The 12,500-nt window shown below is 21.8% G+C and overlaps 5 protein-coding genes across 5 annotated transcripts in view; 4 read left to right on the top strand and 1 right to left on the bottom strand.

Annotated features, from left to right (window-relative positions):
• The window catches only part of DDB_G0284171 (chromo domain-containing protein), a gene marked incomplete at both ends in the record, with an annotated part of 5,985 nt that extends 3,294 nt beyond the window's left edge, over positions 1 to 2,691 (top strand). Inside the window, one exon of the mRNA XM_633616.1 lies at positions 1 to 2,691. This exon is cut by the window's left edge and continues 1,703 nt beyond it. Coding sequence (XP_638708.1) covers positions 1 to 2,691 — 2,691 coding nt within the window.
• Positions 2,692 to 3,183: 492 nt separating this feature from the next.
• DDB_G0284179 (hypothetical protein) lies at positions 3,184 to 5,078 on the top strand (the record flags this gene model as incomplete). Its single annotated transcript, XM_633615.1, has 1 exon — positions 3,184 to 5,078. A coding segment is annotated over one exon (1,895 nt), but the record flags the coding sequence as incomplete, so codon positions are not given.
• Positions 5,079 to 6,647: 1,569 nt separating this feature from the next.
• On the top strand, positions 6,648 to 8,390 carry DDB_G0284139 (hypothetical protein; the record flags this gene model as incomplete). The annotated part of the gene is made up of 1 exon (XM_633687.1): positions 6,648 to 8,390. The coding sequence occupies one exon, from the start codon at positions 6,648 to 6,650 to the stop codon at positions 8,388 to 8,390; it is 1,743 nt and encodes a 580-aa protein (XP_638779.1).
• A 490-nt stretch (positions 8,391 to 8,880) lies between these two features.
• On the top strand, positions 8,881 to 10,341 carry DDB_G0284137 (hypothetical protein; the record flags this gene model as incomplete). Its single annotated transcript, XM_633686.1, has 1 exon — positions 8,881 to 10,341. The coding sequence occupies one exon, from the start codon at positions 8,881 to 8,883 to the stop codon at positions 10,339 to 10,341; it is 1,461 nt and encodes a 486-aa protein (XP_638778.1).
• A 363-nt stretch (positions 10,342 to 10,704) lies between these two features.
• DDB_G0284135 (hypothetical protein) overlaps positions 10,705 to 12,500 on the bottom strand; it is a gene marked incomplete at both ends in the record, with an annotated part of 2,913 nt that continues 1,117 nt past the window's right edge. Inside the window, one exon of the mRNA XM_633685.1 lies at positions 10,705 to 12,500. This exon is cut by the window's right edge and continues 931 nt beyond it. Within this exon, the coding sequence (XP_638777.1) occupies positions 10,705 to 12,500 (1,796 nt within the window).

Raw genomic sequence — 12,500 nt, 5'->3', positions numbered from 1 at the left:
AAAACTACTCTTTTGAATATTATGACCGAACTAAAAAAGACTTGTAATCATCCATACCTTTATCAAAATGCAAGAGATGAGTGCGAATTGGGTGCCAAGGATCTGTTGGATTCAATGATTAGGGCAAGTGGTAAATTGGTACTTTTGGATAAGTTACTGATTCGTTTAAAGGAAACTGGTCATAGGGTTTTAATATTTTCACAAATGGTTAGAATGTTGGATATTTTAGCAGACTATTTGAAAGGTCGTTCATTCCAATTCCAAAGATTAGATGGCTCTATGAGTCGTGAAAAGAGAAGTCAAGCTATGGATCGTTTCAATGCCGTGGATTCGCCAGATTTTTGTTTTTTACTTTCCACTAAAGCCGGTGGTTTAGGTATTAATTTATCAACAGCCGATACAGTTATCATTTTCGATTCAGATTGGAATCCACAAAATGATTTACAAGCAGAGGCTAGAGCTCATCGTATTGGTCAAAAAAATCATGTAAATATTTATCGTTTAGTTTCAAAAAGTTCGGTCGAGGAGGATATCTTGGAGAGAGCAAAACAAAAGATGGTACTCGATCATTTGGTCATTCAAACCATGGAGAAATCACAAACTGCAAAATCAAATACTCCAAATAATTCAAATGTATTCAATAAGGAGGAGTTGGAAGCAATCTTAAAATTTGGTGCCGAGGAGTTATTCAAAGAGACTGGTGAAGAAGCAAATCCAATCGAAGAGATGGATATCGATGAAATTCTATCAAGAGCTGAAACTCGTGAGGCATCGGATTCAACTACAGCTGGTGAAGAACTTTTAAATTCATTTAGAGTTGCAAACTTTTCCACCACTTCAAAGGAGGAACAACAAAATGCAACTTGGGAGGATATCATACCCGATGCTGATCGTCAAAAAGCCGTTCAAGAGGAGAAGGATCAATTATTACTTTTGGGACCAAGAAGAAGAACTGAAACCTCTTCATCCACAGCTCCTACAAGAAATATATCGGATCCTGTGGTTATTACTGCTAGATTAAAGAAAGATATCAATCAAATCTACAATAAAAAGGAGATAAAGATTTTAATTCGTTCATTGAAAAAGTTTGGAACTCATAAACGTTGTAGAGAGATTTTAGCTGATGCCGATTTCCAAAATAAACCACTTAGACCTACCGAAGAAATTTGTAAAGAGATTATTGATGCTGCAGAAAAAGCAGTTAGAGATAATCAAGATTCCGATAAGATTCACCTTGTTTACAATGGTACCGATATAAATGCAACCGAATTTGTTCAACGTATTCAAGATATGGAGGTGTTGGCTGAACTTTGTCAACCTTGGATAAAGGATTATCAACAATTTAGAGTCACTTTTCCAATTAGACCAGTCAGTTGGACAATTAAATGGGGTCCAAAAGAAGATGCAATGCTCTTAATGGGTATCTATAAACATGGTGTTAGTAATTGGGAATCAATTCAAAAGGATACTTCATTAGGATTTGGTGATATCATTGAAATCGATAACACTGCACCATTACTCGATGCCAATGGTGTTCCAATACCTTCAAATAAATTAAAAGGTGCTGCATTACAAAGAAGAGTTGATAGTTTATTAAAATCTGCAAAAGATATTTCAAAAACTACTAATAAAAAATCATCAAAACAAACTAAAGAAAAAGAAGAAGGTGAATTTAAAATACCAAAGAAAAGAGGTAGAAAATCAAAAGAAATTAAAGAAGTTAGTAATAATAATCATAATAATAAAGAAACTAAAGAAAATAATAATGGTGATAATAATAATAATAATAATAATAACAATAGTAGTAATAATAGAAAGAGGACAACAAATAATAAATACTCTGACGATGATGATGATGATGACAATGACAAAGACAATGACAATGATGAGGATTATATGGAAGAAGAGGAGAAAAAAGAAAAAACCAAAAATACTAGAACCAAAAAGAGAATAAAGAGTGAAGAGCTACAAAAGGAAATTCTTTCACCTAAAAAGACTAGTTTTGGTAGATTATCAGTTCCACCAAATAAAATGGGTGAAAGATCACCATCAAAATCAACTACAACAACAACTACAACTACAACCTCATCTTCAAAATCATCAAGAAATAGTAAACACCATTCAGATGATGATGACGATGATTATAGAGATAAAGATTCCAATAGTGGTAGAGGAAGAGGTAGAGGTAGATCATCAAATAGTTCATCATCATCATCATCATCATCACGTAATAAAAATCATGAAAGTGATGAAGAGGATGATAAATATTATGATAAAAATTTATTAAGAAAATGTCAACAATATTTATCACCAATTAAAGAATTATTGGAGAATTTCAGATCACTTTCAGATTCAAAAGTTCAAATATCAAGAGAGGAAAAAGTTTCAAAAACAAAGAAATATCTTTTATCACTTGGTAAAGAGATTAGCATAATTTTAGATGAAAAGAAATCGGCAAATATTAAAGATTTAGATTCACATTTATGGTATTCAGCTTCAAAATATACAGCAAGTGGTGGTAAAGAATTAAAATCATTGTATGATAAAATGAAAAAAAGTTCAAGTAGTAATAATGATAGTAGTAGTAGTAGTAGTTCAAGATCTTCCAATTCATCTTCATCTAATAATAGTAACTCCTCATCATCCTCAAAACCAGCATTAAAACTAATTATAAATAAAAGTAAAAAATAAAAAAAAAAAAAAGTTATTTTAATAATTTATCCAAAACCATTTTTACTTTTTTTTTTTTTTTTTTTTTTTTAAATATCTTTTTTTCTAAAAATAAAAAAAAAAAAAAAAGAAAAAAAAATATTTCTTTTTAATTTCCAAAAAAAGTATAAAGTTTTGAAATCTGAAATTATGTTTTGTTTATAATTTCTGAAAAAAAAAAAAAAAAAAAAAAAATTAATTAATTAAATAAATAATAATAATAATACACACACTAAATTAATTATATATTTTTAAAAAACCGTAATAATAGATTGAAGTTTTACATCAAATTATTAAATTTATTCTATATTTATTTTTATTCTATTTTTATTTTTATTTTATTTTGTTTTTTTCCCTATTTTTTTTTTTTTTTTAATATTTCCGTTTTATTTTGTTTTATTTTATTTTATTTTATTTTGTTTTGTTTTTTGGTTTTTTTTTTTTTTTTTAATATTTTTTATTTTACAAAAAACAATGAATGATATTAAAAATATTAATAATATTAAAAACAAAAATAGTTCAATAATTATAAACTCAAATTTTTTATTTATTCTAATTATAGAACCTTTAATAGATTATTTATTAATAAAGAAAAAAAAAAGGGAAAATAATAAATATAATATTAAAAGATTTCACTTTAACAATGAAGAATTAATAACATTTTGTTTGGTATCAAAAAAATGGTTTAATTTAATATCTGAAATTATATCAAATGCTTTTAAATTTAATTATATTAATAATAATTCAATTAATTTTAGAAATAAAAATCAAATTTTTAAAATAAATACAAAATTTTCAATAATTAAAATTAATGAATCATCATCATCATCGTCATCATCATCATCATCATCACCATTAATAGCAACAACAAGATCAACAACTAAAATCAAAAAATTAGTGTTAAATATAACTAATAGTTTTGAAAATGAAATTTTAAATGGTCAATATTTAATTAATAATATTATTCAAAAATTGGAAAATCATAAAGAAAATAATAATAATAATAAAATTTCTCTTAATGTTAGTAATGAAATCTTTACCCCAATTCACCAATTACAACCAATTATAAATAATGAAAATGAAATTGATAATAATAGTAATAATAATAATAATAATAATAATAATAATAATAATAATAATAATAAAAATAAATATATTTTTGATAAATTAATAATAAAGGGTAATGGTAATATTAAAAATAGTTTAAAGATGATTTTAAAATATTTTAAACCAAAATTTATAAAAATTGATTCAAATGGTTATCCATACTATTATGATAGACATAGTGAAAGATTTCAACATTATTCAATGATCTTTAATTCAACATTAAACAATTCATTAGAATCAGTTCTCATTAAATCAAATGACCATGTTGAACCAATTGAATTATTAAATATTTACAATTTCACTAATTTACATACTTTATCAATTCCAATTTATTTACATCCAATTATAAATATTATAATTAATAATAATAATAATTTTAATGAACTAGATATTAATAATAATAATAATAATAATAATAATAATAATAATAATAATAATAATAATACAATATCATCATACTATTATTGTTCATGGTGGAATAAACATGAAATTGAAAATAAAATTAATTTAAAAAGAAATTGGAAATTAATGTTTGATTCAATTAGTAATAATAATTCAATTAAATATTTAACACTTGAAAACTATTGTAAAAATGGGTTAACTTGTTCAAATTATTCAAAATTAAATTTAAATTTATTTAAATTAAATCCATTTAAAATCATTTCAAATCAATTAAAGAAAATATTTTTAAATAATAAATCAATTATTTATTTTAAAATTATTGATTTTGATTTTATTGATCCTGAAATTACATTTTCATCATTATCAAATAATAATAATAATAATAATAATAATAATAATAATAATAATAATAATAATAATAATAATAATAATAATAATAATAATAATAATAATAATAATAATAATAATAATAATAATAATAATAATAATAATAATAATAATAATAATAATAATAATTTAAAAACTTTAATTTTAAAACAAAGTTACAATATTGGAATTAATAATCAAGGTAACTTAAATAGGAATTGTATTAGTTATAAAATTCATTATTTACATCAATATTCAATTTTAAATTATTTAATTTCAAATGTTTTTACAAATAATTCAAATTCAAATTCGAATAATAATAATAATCAAATTAAACATTTTAAATTTTTTGATAAATTTTTAAAATTACAATTATTAGAATCATTTTTTAAATTGTTAATTGAAAATTGTAATAATATACATTGTTTATATTCAATTGATTTATTAATTGAAATAGAGTATTTAGATGGTACATTATTTAATTATTTAAAATTATTATTATCAAAAGCAACAAATTCTTCAATTAAAGAAATTAATTTATTTGTTAATTCATATTACAAGATTCATAGTTGTTTAAATTTTAATGAATATATTAAATATAAGAAATTTCAATTTTTCAATGAATTAAATAATAAACAAATTGTAATAAATATAATAAATTATAATAAAATATTTTAATAATAATAATAATAATAATAATAATAATAATAATAATAATAATAATAATAATAATAAAATAGCTTCATTTTTGGTTTGTAAATTTTACAAACTAAAAAAAAAAATTAGAAAAATAAAAAAAGTTTAAAAAAATAACTCTTTTCATATGGAATTATTTGCGACTGATTTTTTATTTCTTAGTTTTATTGGAGAATTCATTTTTTTTTTTTTTTTTTTTTTTTTATAGAAAATGATTTAATTTTTTTGGTATTTAAAATATAAAAAAAATGTAAATATTCTGATTTTTTTTTTTTTTTTTTATAATTTAAAACTTTATTTGATGGGGAGAAAAATAAAAAAATAATTAATTAAAATTATAAATTAAGTTAGTTGTCCCGATTTAACCATTTTTATTATCAATTAATTGCCAAATCTAGAAATTGATAAAAAAAAGGAAATAAAGTAAAAATTCCTATTTAGGACAAATCTAAATAATTTTAAATCGGAATTAATAAAAAAATTTTCAGAGTATAAAAATGATCTTTTTTTTTTTTTTTTTTTTTTTTTTTTCATTCCAAACCAAAGAATTAAAATAAATAAAATGAAATAGTATTATTTCAAAAAACAAAGAAAATTAAAGACTAAGGATAAAATAAAAGAGAAAAAAGGTAAAAATGGTAAAAAAAAAAATTAAATATAAAAAATAAATAAATAAATAAATAATATTCTAATTTTAATTTTAAATAATATAGAAAAAAGAAAATGAAGTAATATGATGATATGTACCCTAACCAATCTAATGGTAGAGAAAGGAAAGATTTATCTATGCACTATATCATTTAGAAAAGTTAATGTTCATATCAATACTATCATATCCAAAGGGAAATAAAAAATGATCAATATTAATCTAGTGTCAGAGAAAGGAAAGATTTATCTATGCACTATGACATTACGAAAATAGATGACCATATCATTCCCTAAGCTTTCCTAAAAAAATACCTTAGAATATTTCCAATAAAATGACATTTCAAATTTAATTATAATTAAATAATAAAAAAAAAAAAGAATTGTTTAAAAATTTATAAAAAAATTATTTTTTTTTTATTTTATATAATTAATTTTATTTTTTGTATTCTTTTATATTTTTTTTTTTTTTCTAAACCATTTTTATAAAAAAAAAATAATTATTTATACATTTTTTAAAATAAATATCCCTAATAAATTGTTTTTATTGTATTTTATTTTTTTTTTTTTTTTTTTTGTGCGATTTATTTTTAATTTATTTATTTTTTTTTTTTTTTTTCAGAATTTATTTTTTTTTTTTTTTTTTTTTTTTTTTTTGTAAATTTTCAAATACAATAATTATCTTTTTTAGAAAAATAAATAAATAAATAAATAAATAAACAATGACACAAAGGGATGTTATTGATATAATATCATCAGATGAAGAGGAAAAGAAACCAAGTTCAAAAGTTTCAAATTCAGGTTTCAATTTTTCACTTGATGATGAAGAGGATGATGAAGATGAATCAATTGAACAAACATTCATGACAGAAAAAGAGAAAAAAAAAAAATTATCAGAAGAAAAGAAGAAATCAAAAAAGACTACCACTACTACTACTACTACTACTTCTACAAATAATAATAATAATAGTATTAATAGTAATAAAAGGTCATCATATTCATCTTTAATAATTAGTAAAAAACCAAGAATTGATAATGATGGTAATAATAGTGGTATTGTAAATTTAGATGATTATGAGGATGATAGTGGAAATGATAATGATACAAAAACCAAGAAATCATCATCATCATCATCGTCAAAAAGAAAATCAAAAAATAGTGACGAAGATGATGGAAATAGTAAAAAAAAAAGATCAACAAACGATAATCATGATAGTTTCAATTATAATAATAATAACAATACCAATAATAACACAAATTCAATGATTGATGATGGTGATGAAGTATCAGATTCTGAATTAGATCAAGAATTTAAACCATTAAAACCATCAAAGAAATCTACTACAACTAGTAGTAAAACTAAATCATCATCATCATCATCGTCATCATCATCATCATCATCTAAACAGAAATCAACATCAAGTAGTAATAAAAAAAAAACACCAAAACCAAAAAAGATAACAAAAACAACATGTTTAGAAGAAACATTCATTATATTTGATAAGAATTTAGAGAATGAACTTGGAATTGATGATATAAAAGCTCAATTAGAATTAAAAACTCCAAATATTGAATTTACTAATTCTACAATTCCATATTCAATTAGATTTATACGCAGATTTAATAATAATAATCAAAATGATGAAGAAAATGATAATAATAATAATAATAACAACAATAATAATAATAATAATATTGATAATAATAATAATAATATTGATAATAATAATAATAATATTGATAATATAAATTCAAATGAACAATATGAAAAATTTGTAATTTTAAAATATTCAGCAAAAATGTTAACTCAATTAATTCAAAATAATGAATTAATTGAAAAGATTAGTAAAGTGAAAAGAGATAATCCTACATGTAATTTCACATTGTTGGTAGAATCATTGGATTCTTATTTACATCAAATTTCAAAATCAATTTCAAAGCAAACCATTCAAAAAGGGTTATTGGAAAAGAATATAAATGCATTGACAATGAATTTACCACCGACCAAGGTTACAATTGAAAAGATATTAGTGCAAGTTCAGATGGACTTTAGTATTACCATTAGAACCATTGAGAATAGAAATGATATTGTTAATTTTCTTTTCAAGTCTTTTCAAACTGTTGCTTTATTACCACTACGTAATGAGGATCAATTGTTTGAAGGCTTCTGTGCAGATTCAATAAAGAAGAGGAAACAAACTTCTCTATGTGATACTTGGAGTAATCAGTTATGTCAGATCACTGGTATCTCTTCGAATATCGCGAGAGGTATCGTTGCAAAGTATCCAACTGTCACTAGTTTATTCTCTTACTATGGTGATTCCTCTTCAGAGTATGAAAAAGAAAACCTTTTAAGAGATGTTAAAATCGACCAAAATAGAGGTACTAAAAATTTAGGTCCAGTTCTCTCTTCAAAAATTTATCATATTTTCTCTTCAAAAGATCCAAATAGAATCATTTATTAATTAATTTTAAATAAATTATAATTGTATCTTTTTTTTTTTTTTTTTTTTTTTTTTTTTTTGGAAATTTTTTTATTACCAAATGGGTATCATTTAAATAATAATAAAAATAAAAATAGAATATTTATAAATAAAAAAATAAAAAAATAAAAAATAAATAAAAAAATAAAAATAAAAAAATAAAAAAAAATAAAAAAACATAAATTTTTTGATCAAGATCCTCAAATCTCAAGATATTTTTTTTTTAAAGAAAATAAAAATTTCAAATAAAAAATATGGTGGCATGTTTAAAATTAATTTTTACAGGAAAACAAAAAAATAAAAAATTTAATTTAAATTAAATTATCTTTTTTTTTTTAAAAAAAAAAAACCCCCTTATTTTTTTTTTTTTTTTTTGTTTAATTCTTATTTATTAAAATTTATTTTATCACAAACAAATAATATTTTTTTTTATTTTTTTTTTATACAAATATATATATTAATAATAATAATTATGGAATATCAATCACTTACAATACCACAAATTAAAATAGAATTAGATAAAAGAAATTTAAAATATTCAAGTAGATTAACAAAACCAAATTTAATTCAAATTCTAGTTGAATTTGATAAAACAAATAAAAAAAGAAAAAATTATAAAAAACAAGAAAAAGAAGAGAAAAAACAAATTTTAGAAAAATCAATAACAATTAAAAAAAGAAAGACAAGAAAACAAGATAATGATCAAGAAGATGAAATTATTTTAAAAAAAATTAAATTGGAAAATGATGAAAATCAAATGACAATTCTTTTCTTTAAAGTATGGCGTAATTGTGTTATCAGAAGAGTTCTATCGTCACACCTAGAATTAGTTTGTAAAAATCATACAGTTTTATTCAATGATATTACTGATATTTTAAATCATCCAAATATTCCCTATTTGAATACAATTCATATTAAATCTGATCAATCATTAACAAATCAAAATCCAATTCAAATTCTAACTCCGATTCAAATTCAAACTCATAATCTAACTCCAATTCAAATTCAAAATCAAATTGCACATCAAGTTTATATTCAAAGTCAAATTCAACTTCAAAATCAAATTCATATTCAAAATCAAAATAATAATAATAATAATAATAATAATAATAATAATAATAATAATAATAATAATAATAATAATAATAATAATAATAATAATAATAATAATAATAATAATAATAATAATAATAATAATAATAATAATAATAATAATAATAATGTAAACAATGTAAATAATAATAATGGTAATAATAATAGTATTTTTAATAATAATAATAACTATAACAATAACTATTATGCCATAATTAACCCACCTGTAAATAATAATAATAATAATAATAATAATAATAATAATAATAATAATAATAATAATAATAATAATATTAATGATACAACTAATAATAATATTAATAATAATGATATTAGTAATAATGATAATAATGAAAAAGAAGAACCAAAATTTTCATTCCCACATTCCATACAAAAGATAGTTTTTGAAAAAATGGGAGTTAATATTTTAAAGAAAGTAATTATCCCACCATCAGTTTATTCAATTAGTTTATTAGATTATAAAATGGAGGAAACATTAATTCCAGAATCAGTAAAAGAATTTTCAATTGGTCAATGTCCAAAAAAGATTTATCAAAGAAGAAGATATGTTTATCCAAAGAATTTTTGTGAATTAAATTCAATTCCACCAAGTGTAGAGAAATTAATTCTATGTGATGATATAACTTTAAATCTAATCAATGATAAGGAAAAACAAGGTTGTTTAAAAACAATTGAATTTCCACATCACTATTCAAAAAATATCAAATCATGTTCAATACCACCAACCGTTGAAAAATTAATTTTTAATAATCCATACTATGATTTAAGAAAAGTTGCAAAACATTATCAAAAAATTACTGAAGTCAAAAAAATAAAATAATATAAATATTATTTTTTTCTTTCTTTTTTTTTTTTTTTCAAATATATCTTTTTTTTTAAAAAAAAAAATTTCAATTAAATAAATAAATAAAAGTAAATTAATAAATATAAATATTTTTTTTTTTTTTTTTTTTTTTATACAATTTATATATATAATTTATATATACAATTTATAGATTTATAAATATATTGATTGTATATTTATTATTTTATAAATTTTTAATTTTATTATTTATATTTTTAAAAATCTTTTTTTAATATTATAATTATTATTATTATAAATTATTAATTATTTATATTATTTATTATTAATTAATTATTATTTTATTATTATTATTACTATTATTACTATTATTACTTTTATTTATAATGCTTTATTTGGTTTAACAATTAAATTTGCAACTAATAAACCAATTGTTAAAGATGCAGCAATCATAAACATTCCTTCAAAGAAAACAATACCACCTGATATATCACCAGATGATACACTAACTAAACCTTTTACACCCATACTACCAGGAACTAATAAAATGATACCACTCATAATTGGAACTGCAGCAGAAGTTCCTGATAATCTTGCATAAAGGTTACCCAACATACAAATTGCACAAGAACCAAAGAAAGAACCAACATCTTCACCAAAGAATTTATTACCCCAATTACCACAAAGTATACCTAAAGCACTTGCAATGATGATTACCCAAATTTGTCTTGGATGTACCTTCATTTGAACGGCAAATGATATGGCAGCAATTGGTACCGCTAAAAACATTGTCCAAGAGGGTAGAGATAATGGATTGACTTCGATTTGAATTGGTAATATCTTTGCAGAGATACGAGTTCCCAATGCAATACCAAATGTTAATTGTAAAAGACAAGAGAAAACACCAACCAAACGTGCATTACCAGAGATTAAATTACGAGTTGATATCTCAGCCACAGCCAAAGTTAAACTTAAACCGGGTGCCAAAGCAATGATTCCGCCAAGTGTCACCATGAAAATATGAACTGGATAAATGAAAGCATTGAATAGCGAAGCCAATACAGCACCACCACAAGCGGAAAGAGCCTCTAAAACTCTACCGACTGTTGCGTACTTTGAAGAAACGGCACTCAATAAACCAACGTATAAACCAACGAATGAACATGCACCAACTTCAACCCAGCCCGCTTTAAAAAAGAATGCGATTGCAAATGAAGATAAAACAAAACTTATCACGGTTAAATAATTGTTATAGAGTGGTTTTAAACGTAGGATCTCCTTTAATCTCACCAAACCCTCTGCACAGCTAACATGACCATAAATAACTTGGTCAGCCAATTGTTCCAATAAAATCAAACGATTCATATTATAATCTGTTGAATTAATTCTAAGGAAATGGGTATAGGGTGAAAGAATTGTATGTGGTGAACCAAATGAAAAGAAAATACCAGTTGGTGTTGTAAAGAAATGACCATCAATACCAAATGTACCACTAATTAGTGTTAATTCATACTCTAATCTATGTGCTGGTACACCAGACATTAATAGGGCTCTACCTAATTCCATAAGGAATGGTATAACTGTATTTTCCATTTGGTCATTATCAACTATATGAATTGGTAATTGAGTTTCTGGTGATAGGATTTGATAAACACTCTTTTTGAATTTCTTCATTTTCTCTTTATTAAATCTTGATTTCTTTTTTGGAATTTTTGGTATTTTTAATAATTCTGCTTCTTCATTTGATGCACCATTTCCATTGGTCATTATTTCATTAATTGGTATTGATGTTGATAATCTATCTATACCATTATATTTATTATGTTCATGTTGATGAGTGTTACTATTTGATACAACATTTATTGTTGATTGATTTAATGAATATGGATTATATGAATAATTTATTCCAGAATTTAAACTTGATGTATTACGTAATATATTATTTAATGGACTATTAATTTGTGTAAAATTAAGTCCATTTGTTGATTTTTTAATTTCTCTCATTTCAATTCCATCATTATTAGTTTGATCATTTGATTTATTTCTTGAATTTGATAATGAGTGTGTATTATGTTGATATTGTTGTTGTTGTTGTTGTTGCTGTTGTTGTAATTGTTGTTGAAATGATAAACCAGGACTGTGTGGTGATGTAAATTGAGTTTGATGCATTTGATGTA

The sequence above is a fragment of the Dictyostelium discoideum genome, assembly GCF_000004695.1.
Source record: "Dictyostelium discoideum AX4 chromosome 4 chromosome, whole genome shotgun sequence".
Taxonomy (NCBI): domain Eukaryota; phylum Evosea; class Eumycetozoa; order Dictyosteliales; family Dictyosteliaceae; genus Dictyostelium; species Dictyostelium discoideum.
Note: the sequence above shows the minus strand (reverse complement) of the source record. Positions and strands in the feature narration are given on the sequence as shown.